Source organism: Micropterus dolomieu, linkage group LG12 (genome assembly GCF_021292245.1).
Source record: "Micropterus dolomieu isolate WLL.071019.BEF.003 ecotype Adirondacks linkage group LG12, ASM2129224v1, whole genome shotgun sequence".
NCBI classification, from domain to species: Eukaryota; Metazoa; Chordata; class Actinopteri; order Centrarchiformes; family Centrarchidae; genus Micropterus; species Micropterus dolomieu.
The window spans coordinates 7,243,962-7,260,795 of NC_060161.1; the positions used below are offsets into that span (position 1 = coordinate 7,243,962).

A 16,834-nucleotide genomic window follows, 5' to 3' on the forward strand; every position below is an offset into this window, starting at 1 on the left:
AATTTCTGTAACTTTGGTCTGAGAACAACGCTCACTTTATGTAGCAACTAGCTACGTGTGAAGATGCTGAAGCAAGTTCTCTTTTTTCATTCTTCACACAACTACTTCCCTGTACAGTACCTCCTGGTGTGTTTGAAGCATACTGTGACCTTAAAAGTGTGTTCAGACAGAACTTGAGTTGACATGAATAGATGCAGATTCACCCTGGGCAGCACAAACTGAGGCAAAGACACATCTGAGGAAGTAGAAAATGCTTCAACGTGATCAAATACATCAGATTTTCCCAGCTTTATGAATCTACTTCATAAACATACAGAGGGGGGAAAGGAGAGAGAAAGTACTGTTCATTGGCTGTTTGGGGTCAAATTCACATGAACGACCTAAATCGAAAATTCCCTTTGCTTTCTGTCTGAACACACCTGAAGAACGTGTGAGTGGAAGCTGAGGAAGAGGTCAGATGGAGGCTCACTGTAAGGGCTTTCCCTGGGTCTTCAGCAATAAATGGTGATGATGAGTCACTGTTATTCAGGAACACTTCTTACTGTGTACAGAGCATCTAAGGTGCGTTTCTCAAGCACACTGCACCTGTGTCTCTGTGTGTGTGTGTGTGTGTGTGTGTGTGTGTGTGTGTGTGTGTGTGTGTGTGCGCGCACGCGCAGGTTAATAATTCTAGGGATGAAAAGTTTGGGCTGGGGTGAGATGGAGGGTGGCCATAAGATGGAATCAGCCAAAGCAGACAGCCTGAGGATAAAAGTGTTTGGCCAAAAGGCTTAAATCTCTGTAACCCCTCCGTCCCATTACAGTGTGTGTGTGTTGAGATAAGCTTCCACTGCCTCCATTCCACTCTAAATCAATACTAATCTTCCCCCGTGTGTGTTTCCTTTCTGAAGAAAGGAAAAGTTGCCTTGGTGTCTGTTCTGTCCCCCCCGCCACAGACTGCTTGCTCTCCTCTCTGTTGTTTGGTGGGCGTACAGGTCTGAATCAATCTGTTTTCTGATCTTAACACTAACAGTTTACACCTCTGTTTGGCCAACCATCCCTGGATCTCCAGGTCAGCTTATAGAGGGGGAGTCAGGGAGTTGGGTGTGGGTTACAGGGTGTTTTGGAGGAATGGTGGGGTGTGGGCGTGGCAGAGATGATGGGACGGGAACACAGAAGGAGATGAAAGGGAGATTTCAGTGGAGATGGTGGAGGTGTGGAGGTGATGATCGTGGTGATGGGAGCGAGGGGTCCTTTAACAGCAGCCCCCTCCAGACTGCCTAACAGGGGTGCTCTCGATTTTTAAGTTGGGCTTGTCGCCGCCGGCTGTGGCCCCGGGGCCCATGCGTTTCTTGATCTCTGCGGCCATGGTCATGAAAGCCTGCTCTACGTTGGTGGCATTCTTGGCGCTCGTCTCCAGGAAGGGGATGGCCAAAGAGTCAGCAAACTCCTGCCAGAAGAGAAGGAGGAAACTCGTGGTGAAACATGAAGAGACCAACACTGGCTGTAGATCTGACAGCAGGGCAGACACACACAGCTCCATACATACTGAACTGGATGTGCTAATGTAGGCCAAAAAATAAATAAACTAAGTGAAAAAAGAATCCACTAATCAATAACAGCAACCCTTACACAAAGCCTGTTGGTGGATGCAAACAGTATCGCTGTTTTTCCCCGTCAGATTAAAGGTGAACAAATATATTTCAAATGTAACATAGACTACAGTCTAATACGGCAGCTATATCACCACTCTATCATCCATTAAGGAAATGTAAGCCTAGTAAATAAGTAAATACTTTAATGTATTTACTTATTACTTGTACATTTACCGCACTGACTTGTTTTAGAGATGATGATGAATTTGCTGAGTCTGAATTTACATGCATTCACATCTCCACGTCTTCTGGATTCAAATGGAGGCTCTACCTTTTATTTCACAGTGGAGCTCTTTTGATGACTTTTTTTTTTCTTACATTGATTATAGCGCCACCTGCTGGTGGACGTGTAACTTTTGGCATCTGCCATGTGTGCACCATTCTTTAACTTATTTTAGCATTTGATGATTTTTCAACAACAGGGTCCATAGATTCTGCTCACAAAGTTTCATGCAAGCCAGACTCATCGCCTAGAAGAATGTGTGGATATAAGGTTTGTGAATGTACAATGTACTTTGTGAGGGTTACAGGCAAAAACTTATTTGATTATAGCGCCACCTGCTGGTGGACATGTCATTTTCAGCGGTCAGGTGTGTGCAGCAGTCCATACCTCCACTGTGAAATTCACCTTGTGCTACGGTGGTTGTGAACACCTAATAACTGTCTAAAATGTGCATCCCTCAATTGTAGACACCTCGTGCTGTTGCTTCATGCAGAGAACAGCCGTACCTTGGCTGTTGTGTAGTCCACTACTTTTTTGGTGGTCAGGTCACACTTGTTGCCCACCAGAAGCTTGTTGACATTTTCACTGGCGTAGCGGTCAATTTCCTGAAGCCACTGCTTGACATTGTTGTAGGACTCCTGCACAATGACAACAGTATCAGCACAACAAACACTGGAGCTCAATGCAGGTAAGTTCAAAGGGGTCTTTTAACACCCGTATATCTGGGCAGTGAGAGCCGAATTACTGCAAGAGAAGAATTCCTCTGAAATACAGGAAATAATATACTAAAGCTAAACTCAAATTCAAATGAATATACTGTACTGGCCATGAATTAGCTCTATTCATGCTACCAAATCAAATCAAAAGTATCCTGCAAATGTTTCCATGTAAAGCTTTCATTCATAAAGAAACTTGAACAGGGTGGAACCGCAAAATATTTGAGTACTAATTATTTACTCAGCAAAGTAACATAACAATACTATCATAACGCATTGGACTGATTTCCTCATGAGGAAGCAGTCAAGACTGCTGACCCACCTGATCTGTCACATCATATACAACTATGATGCCATGGGCCCCGCGGTAGTAACTGGAGGTGATGGTACGAAACCTCTCCTGACCTGCAGTGTCCCACTGAGAGAGACAGAGGTAGAAAATTAGAGCAGGGAGAACAGATTAGAATCAATACAACAACATACAATTTCATAAAGAACATGAATAAATGAATGAACAATTCCCTCCTCAAACTCCTTTGTGAAAATCAAAAGACCTCAGGTGCTTAAGTGTATTTGACTTAGAAGCAAAATCAAATAGTAAGCTACATTTACTTTGATTCAGATCAGCTTATTTCAGTTCATTTTGAGTCAACCCAGGACAGGAGCTGGTTTAAGAAGCAGAGCCCGACTGATTCACTCTCGAGAACTCAGCATCAGTTCAATTTAAAATATATACTCTTCCTTCATTTATGAACATTTACAGTGTATTATTTTTACTTCCTTTTCTCTTGCTATTATGTTTTAAGGAAAAGCGTCTTTACCTTATTGTTGTTAAGCTGCTGTAAATGAAACCCAACACTTCCTGTACAAATTTTTCACATTAAAAGTCTTCCAGTCAGTCCACAACCCCTCCCCTCTAGTAGCATGCTTTTAATGTGAAAATCTGTGAGCGTGTTGAGTTTCATCAGCCATAGCTGTGAAAAGAAATAGAAGGCACTGGAAATACTTAATGGTAAATAATGAGTGTGAGCAGCAGGCCAGGTGTGATGGTGGAATTAACGATGTGTAAATGTATATTTATATATATTTAATTTACAAGCTAATAGATGTTATTATTAGTGATCTTCTTTGTTCATGCTGGACACAACACTGCTGTTATTTGAAAATAAACAGTATTTTATTTAGTATTTGAGTAGAAGAAAAAAATAAAGGTATGCTTTGATGTGGTTAGCAGTTGACTGTGAGGCTGTGTCCCTGGCCACATTCTAACAGCATTATAAACTCTGTTGTGGATTTTCTTTCTAACAACTATAAATGGCAAACACAAACATTTTTGCTATTTTTCATTAATGGGAAATTCTTTCTTTATTGATCCCCATCAGCACCAGGTATTCTTCCTGGGGTCCATTCAACTGATGAAAAATTAACTATTAAAAAACATTGTAATTCAGTGGAGCGGAGGTGAAGCAAAATTTTTGTCTGAATATTAAACCCCAACACAACATGTCTCAGCAACATTGCTCTTGTGTCCACGAACATGTGATGCACATTAGAATAGCTTAAAACTGCAGTGTTTTCCCAGTTTAATGTGAGCTTTAGATGAATGTTTTGGTGTTGGTCTTGGTAGTCAGGGGTTTTTATGTTTTCCAATGACAGATATGTAATTTCACATCATATTGGGCCATTATTTTCACCATATCCCGGACAAATAGTTGGAAAAGCTAGAGCAGATAATAAATAACCAACACCCAAAGATCAGTCTACTAGGGAGGAACTACAACCTTAAGTTTTGGGGAAAGTAATTTGATGCTCTCCACAGTGATTTTACAGTGATGGCACCGCATGTTTTGGGCATCATCCCCTAAGCCTCAACGGCAGGAAAACCCTGTTAATATGACCTCAGAATCATTATAGACTGCTCATGTTTGCCTTTTGTGTCTTCATTTTACAGCTTTTGACATCTGTAGACATTAATATAAAAAATAGGCAACATGAGGTGCATTTTATTTGCACACTAAAATCCAAAAAGATTAGCTTAAAAGGACTAGTTAGCATCACTAATTTGCTTTCCTAACCTCAGCTCCTCTACAGTCACCACCGTCCTTTCTTTTCCTAACAACCACTTTTTCAGACTCACCTGAAACTGAAAAATAATTGAATCAGTCTGTACAGGACAGAGCTCTGTGCAGTCTGAAGAGGAGGAGAGATGTTTGCTTGTGCTAACAGGCTTCACTTTTCCAGCAGGTGGGAAACAACAGAAACTTTTCTTGGTCTTGAGAAGCTAACACACTGCAACAGACACAGGACATTTACTGCCAGAATATTTTTTCTCTGCTCGCGCTCACCGTCACTTTCTGCCACTCGGACAATCATACACTTGCTATGCACCTCCTGATTCCTTACAGGAGTTACGCTGCTCTTGTAACACCATCTGTCACGTAGAAGTTTTGTATAAAACGATGAGAGGAAGCTGGCTAAGCACTGAGTGCTGCCGTGCTCGCACAGTGTGCAAGTGAAAACATTTGTAGCGCATAGTTTAATGATCGTGGGAAATTTTAGTAGTGGCGGTCATGATTCAGCAGCGGCGGACCACTGCCCCTGAATGCATATGGGGGAAACACTGTAATTTTCTCCAAAACTGCAGCAGGTTACAGGACCTTCTCTCTCTTACTCAACAATCTCAAAATAAAAAGTTACAGGGGGATTTGTATATTTTAAATATTTTAAAGAATACATTACCCTATTTAATTTCTAGAAGGAAATTATTAATCTTGTCATTTTATTTCTTCTTAATTCTCCACCTTTATTCAGAAAGTGCTTTAATCTGCTGACTTTGCTTTTCCCTTCACACACACACACACCTACACCCGTCTCTCTCTGTCTCTCTCTCCCTGTAGCTGGCTGCTCTGCCGACTTTATTCGTCAGCAGTTTTATAAAGTCACCCAGAAAACCCAACTAAAATGGGTAACCAAATAAAAGTCTGTGTGGGGAAACACGGCTTATGTTGACCTTCCAGGTATTACAGATAGCGAGTGTTGGGTCTTCTTCACTCACTGTGTAGAACCTCCACGTTGACCACATGTTAACAACAACTGCTGTTGCCTTTTTCTGACATACATCTGAAATGCCAGTTTATAAATACCATGGAAACACACACAAGGTTCTTAAAAATTCAGGAAATGTTAAGCTCCAGGTCACTGGTTGTTCAACCTGCAGTAGGAATGGACTAAATGACTGCCCAATCACAACAACAGTAACTCAATTCATCTCCAGGTGTGTTCAGAGTGATCTATAAAAGCAAAGAAACACAACTACACTGTGCAGTGTGAGACAGAAATGTTTCTGCTTAACAAAATGGATGTCTTTGAGGTGGCACAGCTTGTTTTTTTAACTAAAACAGGATCCAGTTACAGCTCGGTCTGAATGCAGAACACACACACACATACACACACACACACCTCAGTGTTTTGATGACAATGGTTGGATATAAGCCCTAGCTCAGGGGAGAGTTACAGTGTTTTTGTGTGTGTGTGTGTGCGTGTGTGTGTGTGTTTAACCTAAATGCACACTAACCAATGGAGGAAACACAACTCCTTTTAAGGGCTAAGATTTGGTCTTAGGGTTCAGATTACATTTAGGTTAGGGTTAGACATGTAGTTGTGATGGTTAAGAGGGGCTAGGGAATGCATTATGGCAATGAGAGGTCCCTACAGGGAGAGAGGAACAAACGTGTGTTTGTGTGTGTACTCACAATCTGCAGTTTGATGGTCTTGCCATCCAGTTCAATGGTGCGGATCTTAAAGTCCACTCCGATGGTGCTGATGTAGCTCTCTGTGTATGTGTCATCCTGCAGAGAGGGTGAGGAGGACAGGAGCCATCAGGCCAACAGCAGAATGAGGAAAGACCAAAAGGGACATTTACAGGCCATCAGTAATGCAAAACCACTACTACTTACAGCAAAGCGCAGCAGAAGACAGGACTTTCCTACTCCAGAGTCTCCTATGAGCAGGAGCTTGAACAGATAGTCACTGAAAGAAAAACAGTGCGGGTCAGAACAGGGAGCATGGACAATATCTCAGCTGATACAATATCGATTCTGAATATTTTAAACTGTTTTACTACTCATTTTTCACAGTATCGATATAGAAAAAATGCTTCTCTTCTATCTGACAGCTAGTTATAAATACACACACCGCTGCAGTGCCACATAGCCCCGCCTCCTCTCACTAACAGTGCTGTCTTCTTGTCACTCGTCTGCTTCGCTCTGGTTGATTCATGTTTTTTCCTGCCAGAGTTTTGATAAGTCCACCAAACTGTCCTCTGATTGGCTAGCACTCGTCACTTGCACGCGTCCTTGAAATTGGACACTAGCTGTGTGTGCAGCAAGTTCTGCCTTACTTTGCTGTGATTGGCTAGCAGCCTACTCACTGACACTGCTGATATTGAAGATAATGTACAATACATAATATAAATATAAATCTTTTGAATCTTTATATCTATAGAGGAGGTGGAACTCAATTTAACTCTTAAATGTGACATTTGAGTCTCAGCAAATAGTGTATTTATAACCATAACTTTTTCAATGAACATTAAACTCAGTCCTGAGCCAAATAACAAAATAGGTAAGATGATTTTAATGCAATAAAAGCAACTGTACGATGCAAATTTGAGAGTTAAACACTTAATTTCCTGCATTCTGGAGAAAGTTTCTGCACCAATTTATGGTGGAAATGTTTTTATTTATACTTGGGAAACACAAAATTCAGGTGGCTGGTGACAATTCACAATGTATATAGTGTCCCCAGTGTAAATGGTACCTTGCTGCGACACACAGTGTGAGTCCCAGACTTTACTCTTTTTGGGTAGCTGTAGTGATGGTCCATGGTTGCTGCATTTTTTTTTAACTAAGGTCAAAATTAAATTAACTGATGCTTTTCTGCTTAACACACACTACTATCAACTTCACTTAATTGACTGAATTTAATTACAAAATGATCTAGTCATTTAATCAAGGTTGTGTCAATTTTCCCCCGTGGTATCGAAAATGGTATCAAATATCAATATTTTTCAAGGTATTGTATCGAAGTTGGAAAACTACCCTCATAAGCGAAGGTAGCATGGGTGCATAGGGTAAAATTCAGCAGCTCTTATCAAATGAAACAGTCCCTACACTCACTTTCAATGGTAAACCAGCACAATAATGACAATTACCAACAAAAACATTAAGTAAAAAGTAATATTTATATTTTAAACAAATGACAAACTTATTAGAAAATTTTAACAAAATTCCCTTCACCCTCATGCATCATGGGAATTCTGAGGGATGGACGTAGGCTACTATGTATTACCCTGGTCAGCGTGTGCGCTGCGGTTTAGTTCTGTTGTCAACTCACACTGGAATCCTCTCAGAAGTGTTTCAGCAGCAGAGTGTGCAGCCTGCCCCGCGTTAACGACTTGTTTTTAATATGTCCTTTTATATTTTTTATGTAAACTTGGTTTAAATTACTTGGTAGCAGGTGTTCCCTGTGCTGACACCCCGCCCCCACTGTGCTGAGAGTCTAATTCCGCCCCCGACTACCCTGTAGACCCGTGTTCGATTCCGGGTAGGGTGACTGCTCTGGCCCTTTGTTACAATCTTCCATGATGGAAAATAGTCAAGCACAACTGACATACTGTTCCTCTTTGACACCAGGGTCTGAAAATCAGAAATTTTATCTGCTAGTTTTGAAATGTATGTGCTAAATAAAGAAATAACATTGAGCTTATTTAGGCATCTTTTAATATTAATAATGTCATTCAGTGTTCAATGTATTTACACAAAAACATTACATGCATGTTTGCATGCACAAAAGGACCCCTGTCTCTCAGTACACCTTACTTAACAACTAGGTATGTCAATTGAAGATGCTCAATCAATCCATTAATATTACTGTGTACGTCAGCCATGATTAGAAGGAAGGAGGTCGGAAAGGGACAGAGTAAAATGGTCAATACAAAACTGAGCTTTTACCCCACCCAATAGCCGTCCGTGCACCGTTTGCCATTATATGCTAACTTACTACGCGTCTTTCTGTTGTGCACTTTCCTTGTCCGCCAAAGTGGAGGACAGCACAACGATTTCACCTGCCACCTCCAACTATTTATCCGCATGTCATGGCACAGAGGAAGAAGATACACACACATAATTGTTGGATGCACTCATTGTTTTAGTCTTTTTGTGGGATTTGTTAACAATAAGAAAAGTACAGAACATCGACCCTGAAGCTCCGGGCTTAACGAGTGTCCACTGGAAATTGCGCTTAACCAGACGTTGATGTTATGATTTGTAGGTTTGGCCCTTGAGGACCTTTTCACGAAGAGGGTCCCTGTGACAAAATCTAGTTTCAAGTACGGATACACCAATCAAATTTTTCTCCTCAATACAGATTCTGATACGCTAACTCAGCGTATCTGCCACTCTAACACCACTGCCCTCTTTTTGCCAAGTTTTAAATTTGCATACATGTGAACTGACAGGGATCATTTTCATGTAAGGTAACATGATATCCTGTAGATCGGCAGTTTAATCCGGCCCTAGAATTGAGAGTATCATTAGAAACTTTTTGATGTCAGTGCCCAGACCTGACCTCCAGCACAGATATCTAAACATTATTCTGAGGAGTATAAACATGTTTTCCTGTGGATGCTCACTCCTGCTACTCAGCAGGTTTTCCCAAAATGGTAGAACATCCTCCTCCATGCCAGCCAATCACTGAGAGGAAAACATCACATGAATTTGACACACAGCACAGACAGCTGTAGAGAATTGCCCAATGCCACTACTATTCTTGTGTCATAGGAAACTGAGACCTGCCGTGTATCACTGCCCGAAACTCGATCGACTGACAATATCTCAACAACACTGGATGCAACAGCACTGCTGCAATTAGCCAGGTCACATTTCTACACGGCCGCAGCGGGGTTGATATGGACTGATGCTGAGGGCCACCAGGACTGGTCAATCAGTTCTGACCAGAGATGTGAAGCAAAATTCTGGTCCTCAGTGCTGCGGACACATTTCCGTCAGTGCCAAATATTTATTAAGCAGGGTAAAACACTGTTGCAAAGATGGTCTGATATTGCAATTGTGACACAATTTGCAATATTTGAGGGAATGATCATTTTTTCATAATTATTCTTTATTTATTTTGCAGGGATCTGTACCAAACAAAGATGTCTTCTTAAGCCTAATATGATGAGTAGGCCAGGACATCTCTGCAGCACCACAATATTTTATTTAAAATGGTATTTTGATACACATTCCACCAATAACAAATATTGTGCCTCCTGGGATATGAATTTTGGATTAATTGTTCAGCCCTATGTTTTAATATTCTACTATCACTCAGACATCACACTGGCAACATTTTTTCCACATTTTTTTACTTTACAACTTTTATAAAACGGGTTTGTAAGTTGTGACTTAATGGCTTTATTAATGGTTAATACATAATTCACATGCTTCACGAATCAGTCAAAAGCTATTAATAAAGAACATCACCATCTATTGGGATGCCAAATCTATTGGATGGTTTTCAAGTCGGCAGTTATAAACATTAATTAGTTATTAATAAATGGTTATCATAACACCCTGTCAGGTCTGTATATAAATTGATCATGGGCCAGACGATCTGAAGCCTTTTTCTCAAGATATGTGGTCAAACTATCCATTGGGGAGGGGTTTCTGAGTAATTTAACAACGGTTGATCTTGATAGATGCAGACAGATCAGCATCAGTAAATGATTCTGTTAACCATAAATAACCCCACCAGTTGCACTCTTTGCCAGGGCTACATTTCTAGAACGTGGCACCAGATGGATAACCAGCCCAAATCAGGTGCACGCAACATGCCTACAAAGATACAGAGTATCATGTTAGGTGATAGGTGTGTAACGTTTGTGTATTTGTAGTGAACAGGTATGCGACTTGTGACCCAAACAATTACCAGTTAGTTGCGATTATGGACAAAGATTAGTGGATGCCCACATTGGTCAACTTGAAGTGGGGTATGTCTGCGGAAATACTTCAAACATATATAAATTTATGACGGCTACAACCAAATGTGTCGATGAGCAGAACGAGACAAAAACCGACTGGAAGGCGAGTTCTTCTCTCCACCTTGTTAAAGCAGCCTCTCAACCATGCCAAAAGCAATAACTGTGTTATAGGACTGTTTATCACTGTGGATATGCCACCACACTACGACGCTACAGCGTGCCTTCGCTTGTGCATTTTAGTCAGTCCGTGCAAGACCTGTAAAACAAGGGCAGGCTGCAGTTATTCAGGAATTATCGACAGGTCAAGAGTCCTACCACGGGGCAATAGTGGAATTTGTGTTATTTATTTTTTCTTATTGGCAATACGCCAGTATTTGAATGCCTTAACAACAGTACTAAATTAGCACTCACCACTCGCTAAACAAGAGTAAAAATCTAAGTTGGCAATTGAATAAGGTCAGCAGCCAATGGCAGGTTGCAAACCTACTTTTTTATTCTCTTCTGTGACAGTAAACACAACACGCAGCTTTCCAGTAGCTATACAGCTTATCTAGCCACGTTACAGTTGACTAAAAGCAACTTAACTACCCTTATAGCATACACTTGTATGTGACAGCAGCAGCGTGCTGGTACTTCTCACGCACACCGCTTCCCACAACAAACCTGCTAGTCTGCATTACATACACAGGCTACCCAAAAGGCCACCTGCTTTAAAGGTGGGGAGGGGGGGGCTCAGCCAGTAACACACAGGTACAATAAGGGTGTGGGTGTGCTAACTTAACATGTTAGCAACACAGTAACTATGTTAATTCATATCATTAAGTGTTCGTTTACCTTGGTAGACAGAGACGGACAGTGGTTGAGGAACTACTCAGATCCTTTACTGCTTACAAATACAACACTGTAAAAACTACTCCGTTGTAAATAAAAGTCCTGCACTGAAAATGTTATTTAAGTAAAGGTATGTAAGTATGATCAGGAAAGTGTACTAAAATAGAAGTATTCACTGCAGAAAAATGGCCCATGTAACGGTTTTACATTATTACATATTATATCATTAGATTATTACTGAAGCATAACTGTAGGCTAAAAACAGGATTTTACTGTTGTAGCGCATTTGGAACTATTCAGTATGTGACTAATGATTATTTTCATTATAGATTAATATGCTGATTATTTTCTCCATTAATCAATCAATTGTTTTCATGCGGTTTGTAGAAATTCTGAAAATCATGACATTGATGGTGTCAGAATTAGTCAAAATAGTTTATACTCCCATAACATTCCAAACATCTGTCTTATGCAGTTTTATGACCAGCTGAAAAACACTTTGGCCAGTAATTTTTTCTTACCACTCATTGACAAGTAGACCAGAAAGTTAATTTTGGACCCTGGACTTAATTCTTACAGTAAGAATTACTGCCAATGAGCCACTGTTTAACTGAAAAGAGGTACATACTAGGGCTGGGCGATTGGCCAAAAATGTTACCACGATAAAAACATTTCATATCATTCGATATCGATAATTATCAAGGTAAATGTCAAATCGTTATTTCTTTCACGTTTAAAGGCTGATTTTTGCTCCTGAGTGAAAATTGAAGAAACCAGATGGTTAATTATGTGGTTAAACTTTTCTGGATGCTCAGAATGTGACAAACATGGGATCACTTAACAAATCTGAGGTAGAACATTAAAAACTATTTTAATCAAATCTTTTTCAACAAATATGATTTCCACAAAAAAATAAATATTTTAATAGAAAAATTAAGTGTTAATTTGTTCGTGATTCAAATTAATTAAACCAGATATTTATTGACGATATATTGAACATTTATTATATTGTCATTGAGGAAAATTATATTGCGATAATTATCATCATTGTTTTTTTGCCCAGCCCTAGTACATACTGTGAATTTAATTACCCTAACCGGCTTTGAGCAATGTTAAGGCATATTTAACCAGAAACAAGATTGTACAGTATGTGTAAAGACTGTCTGCTAAGGGTGTGGAGGTGTTAGCTAAGCTAGTTAGACAGGGTTCCAGCTGTTGGCTCTGGGACAACAGCAGAGACAGTGAGACGGTTCAGCACAGACCTAGGGATTCGGTGACACGCGGGTGTCCTCTCATTTCAGGGCTGCAGGTCAGCGGCAAGCAGATGCTACCTGCCGTATCGTTTAACGTTAGCCCACACACGCTAAGCAATGGAGAGAAGCCCGTGTTTGCATTATCTGCGATATTAACGTTACACAGCAGTCACAAGACAATTTAATTCGGCACCAACCAAACAGGCATGCATATCAACGGTAGTAAAAATAAATCTACAAATAACTGATATGCAAACAGTCCATTCTGCTCGTAAGCTTGGTAGTGAAAGGGAAGCCATTAACCTTTACAAGATGTGTTACGTTCATGGCGAATTTAAGGCGAGTAACTTACTGGATATCTGAATTATTTGACTTACTGGAGGATGTGTGTAACGCTACAGTATGTACATGTCCCCATAATTATGAAAAAACACAACAGGCTTTCTGTATGCAGGTCAGCCATCCCACATTTGGTACTTCATTACTACGTGTAACGTTACTGTCAACGTAACGCTGACTTGCTCGTTTCCATTCTAGTTTCTAGAGTGAACGACGGCAGCGTTTCCTCCTTTTGTACTCTAGTTTTACACACTGGATTCTTCGTTTATAGGAGGCACGAGCGAGCTGTCAGCTGACCTTTAGAGAAAAACACATTCGCGAGACTGTCACATTAAAGAAGCTGTCCGCACCCTGCTCACGCGCTCCAGCTAGCTAAAGTTTGCCAATAAATGTAATAGCATTGTTTACACACGGTTACGCCACACACCACATAACATGTAAATATGATTTCTAACTGATTACACCAGCGACCGTCTCACGGTGAAGCGTGTGAGGAAAGTTAACGTTAAAACTCACTATTCGGGATTCATGGTTTTACTCTGGACGTGTTTTTCTGTCGGCGACTCGACTCCTTCCCACTCCGGCAAAAAAGATGACTTGTAGGTCCGGGTATCGGAGGCACTTAGATGGCTGCTTTACCGTGTCCGTTACTGTCCCCTGGTCGTTCCACACTATCTGACCTTTACTGTTTCATATACACTTGATTCCAGCGGACATACCCCTGTTTTGTCAGGTTAGTCTGTTATATTTTACTCCTTTTTCTGCCTTTCTCTGTCTGTTGCTTGCTAGAGGCTCAAGATGGCTGCGCAGGTGCGGTAGTGACGTTAGGTGACGTGTCATTACTCAGAAAAAGGACAAATCTAGAATTGGAGCAGTGCTGGGACTTGTAGTTTATTATAAAAGATGAGTTAAAAACAACTACAAACTGTACACAAACCTGCCTAACTGTCAAAGGCCAACTCAATACTATAAGATTTCTTTGTAAGACCATTTCTGCCAGAAGAAACAAAACAAAATAGGCTACATTTTAGGAATAACACAAAATACTGGTAGGTCAAAATTATCAGATACTGTGTCAACATCTACGTTGTCATTTTGAGATACTAAGTCTTAATTATAAGATTGTCAGTCCAAATTTAGACTTTTTTTCTTATAATTTTTCACCTCATAGTAATGTAGCCTACCTGATCATTTTGACTTAGTAGCTTATAGTTTTGACTAAAATGTCAAAATTCTGATGTATCTCATATTTTTGGCTTTGTATCTGATATTTTTCACTAACCTCATAGTTTTGACATAGAAAGTCAAAATTGTGACTTAGAATCTAATAATCTCAGCAGTTTTGATTTAGTATATCTCATCATTTTGACATAACTTTGGTTGGACATAACTTTGGATGGACTTTTATATACTTGCATAGTCACCCGTATTTTCTAGTAACACACAGACACGTGTATTTATATATATACACACACACACACACACACACACACACACACACACACACACACACACAATACAGATACAGAATACAAAACATGTAAGGTGCAAAATACAGTGATTTTCTAGCTTGTTATCAACTTCCATACATAGTATGGGCTGCACCCATGGTAGTCAGCCCTATTCCAATGGGAGCCTGTGCCACCCCTCTCTTTCACACTCACACACCCCCACACACGCAGTTCAAGAATGGTCCAATTTAATAAAAAATTACAGTTTGTATTTGTAAAAACTGTATTTTTTAGTATTTGTCATCCCCCTTAACTGCTGAGTCAGTAAAAAACTTAAGGTAGCCACCCTCTACTTCCACATCTTCATCTCTGGCTGCAGCAGCACCCACAGGAGAAGGCAAGTAGACGTTTTCCCATCTTCCCCCGGAGTCTGTCTGTGGATCCTGAGAGGCTGCCACAGCAGCAGCAACCTCCAGGCCCTGGTTGATGTAGCTGGCCTCCTGGCTGGCCTCCAGCACCGGCAGCTCCGACAGAAGGCCTTTCAGTGTCTCACCCAGTTCCCTGAAGCCAGGCCTGAGGGTCGGCTCCTCATCCCAGCAGCGTCGCATGACTTCATAACTGGGTTTGGGTTAAGATGGAGGAAGAAGAGGAAGGACGCAGGGTAAATTATGTATAGATAAACCTGAATATTCCTTATAACAATGGCTTCAAACAAAACAATGTCTAAGTGTGACCCATCATTACAGCTTTCATATGTCTGAGCTGTGAGTGTTTCAACCTACGTCATATTGTCCTTCTGAAACTATTTAGCTTGAAGTCTCACAGGGTGAAACTATCCAGCTTTTCACAAGAAACAAAACATAACAGTTTTGTGTAGAAGTTTTTGTCTTTAACCATGTTGGGGGTCCATCCCCCAGATTTATATTTGCAAAATATTAGTATAACATTTTAGCTTAAAACTAAAGAAAATATGTGAAATAATTATAACACATGGAAAATAAATAGGCACATAATAAACAAAATGATGCATTTGAAATTTGGTCAAAACTGAACAAACAAATAAAAAACTACTTTCTGTCACAGAAATAGTCCCAATAAAATTACAAAAAAAACCCCAATAAAATATAATTCCATTCACCTCCATGTATGGGTGGAGCCAGAAATATCACACAGATCTCTCAAAACCTGAACAAATAAACTATCTGCATGAATGCACAACATATCAAAACATGTTTGTTGTTGTTTTGTAATTTGGGTTAATTTCTGACTAATTTAAAGGGAGTTCTTCACATTATTAGTTTCGCTGTTAACAATTAATTTTATACTGGAGTTTATTTTCTTGGGATATGTACCTACAGCTGCATCCCAGAAAATTTGAATATTGTGGAAAAGTTCATTTGTTTCCATAATTTAAGTCATAATGTGAAACTTTCATATATTATATTCACTACATGTAAAGTTAAATATTTCATATTATAACACCTCAGCAGCTACAGGCGGATTGTCTCCATGCCACGCTGCAGTGATGCAGTAATTCATGCAGAAGGAGCCCTGACCAAGTACATAAATTAACTTTTCAGCTTTTCAGTAGGTGGACATTTAAATATTTTAAAACAACAAAGGCCTGAAATATTCCACTTTATATGTAATGAATTTACAATATGTGAAAGTTTTGTATTTGTGACTTAAATTACGGGGAAAATTTTACTTCCCCACAATATTCTTATTTTGAGATATTTGCCTTCTATTATCAATATAATACAGTTCCCTCCAAAGGTATTGGAACGGTAAGGCAAATTCCTTTGTTTTTATTGTTCACTGATGGTATTCACATCTAGATGTGTTAAACAACTCAGGACATACCACCCTTTGTTTGAACCCACCCATTTTTCAAGTGATCAAAACTATTGGAACATGTGACTGACGGATGTTTCTTGTTGCCCAGATGTTGCCTTTTAGGTTGATTGTCCAAACATTAAATAGCTCTGCATGACTAGTCTAAGCTTTCATCCTTGGTTCAAACCTATAAAGACTGCATTTCCTGTTAAAGAGGATAAACCAACATGAAGACCAGAGAGCTGTCTGTGGGAGAAAAGCAAGCCATTGTCAAGCTGAGAAAAGAAGGAAAATCGAGCAGAGCCATTGGACAAACATTGGGCATAGCAAGCACAACAATGTGGAATGTCCTGAAAAAGAAAGAAACTACTGGTGTACTGAGCAACAGACGTCCAACAGGTCGGCCAAGGAAAACAACAGTAGTTGATGACAGAAATATGGTGAGAGCTGTGAAGAAAACCCCCAAAACATCAGGAAGTGACATCAGCAACGACCTCCACAGTGCAGGGTGAA

General features: G+C 40.1%; 2 protein-coding genes across 2 annotated transcripts in view; both read right to left on the bottom strand.

The window, feature by feature from the left end:
• Positions 1 to 622: 622 nt before the first annotated feature.
• rab1ba (zRAB1B, member RAS oncogene family a) lies at positions 623 to 13,842 on the bottom strand. Its single transcript, XM_046064320.1, has 6 exons — positions 13,551 to 13,842; positions 6,530 to 6,602; positions 6,326 to 6,421; positions 2,896 to 2,991; positions 2,364 to 2,495; positions 623 to 1,429 (listed from the first exon to the last, which is right to left on the bottom strand). Exons 1-6 carry the CDS (start codon positions 13,562 to 13,564, stop codon positions 1,235 to 1,237), a joined length of 606 nt encoding a protein of 201 aa, XP_045920276.1. The 5' UTR covers positions 13,565 to 13,842; the 3' UTR covers positions 623 to 1,234.
• Positions 13,843 to 14,526: 684 nt separating this feature from the next.
• Positions 14,527 to 16,834, bottom strand: part of si:ch73-40a2.1 (tyrosine-protein kinase receptor TYRO3) — a 20,710-nt gene continuing 18,402 nt past the window's right edge. Inside the window, exon 15 of the mRNA XM_046063722.1 lies at positions 14,527 to 15,103. Coding sequence (XP_045919678.1) covers positions 14,776 to 15,103 — 328 coding nt within the window. The 3' untranslated portion in view covers positions 14,527 to 14,775. The remainder of the gene's footprint in view (positions 15,104 to 16,834) is intronic.

Excerpts from the sequence above, each read along its gene's own strand:
- rab1ba (XM_046064320.1), bottom strand. Across the intron at positions 6,422-6,529 it reads GTCTTCTGCTGCGCTTTGCT|GATGACACATACACAGAGAG; the intron begins GTAAGTAGTAGT and ends CCCTCTCTGCAG. Across the intron at positions 1,430-2,363 it reads TGGACTACACAACAGCCAAG|GAGTTTGCTGACTCTTTGGC; the intron begins GTACGGCTGTTC and ends CTCTTCTGGCAG.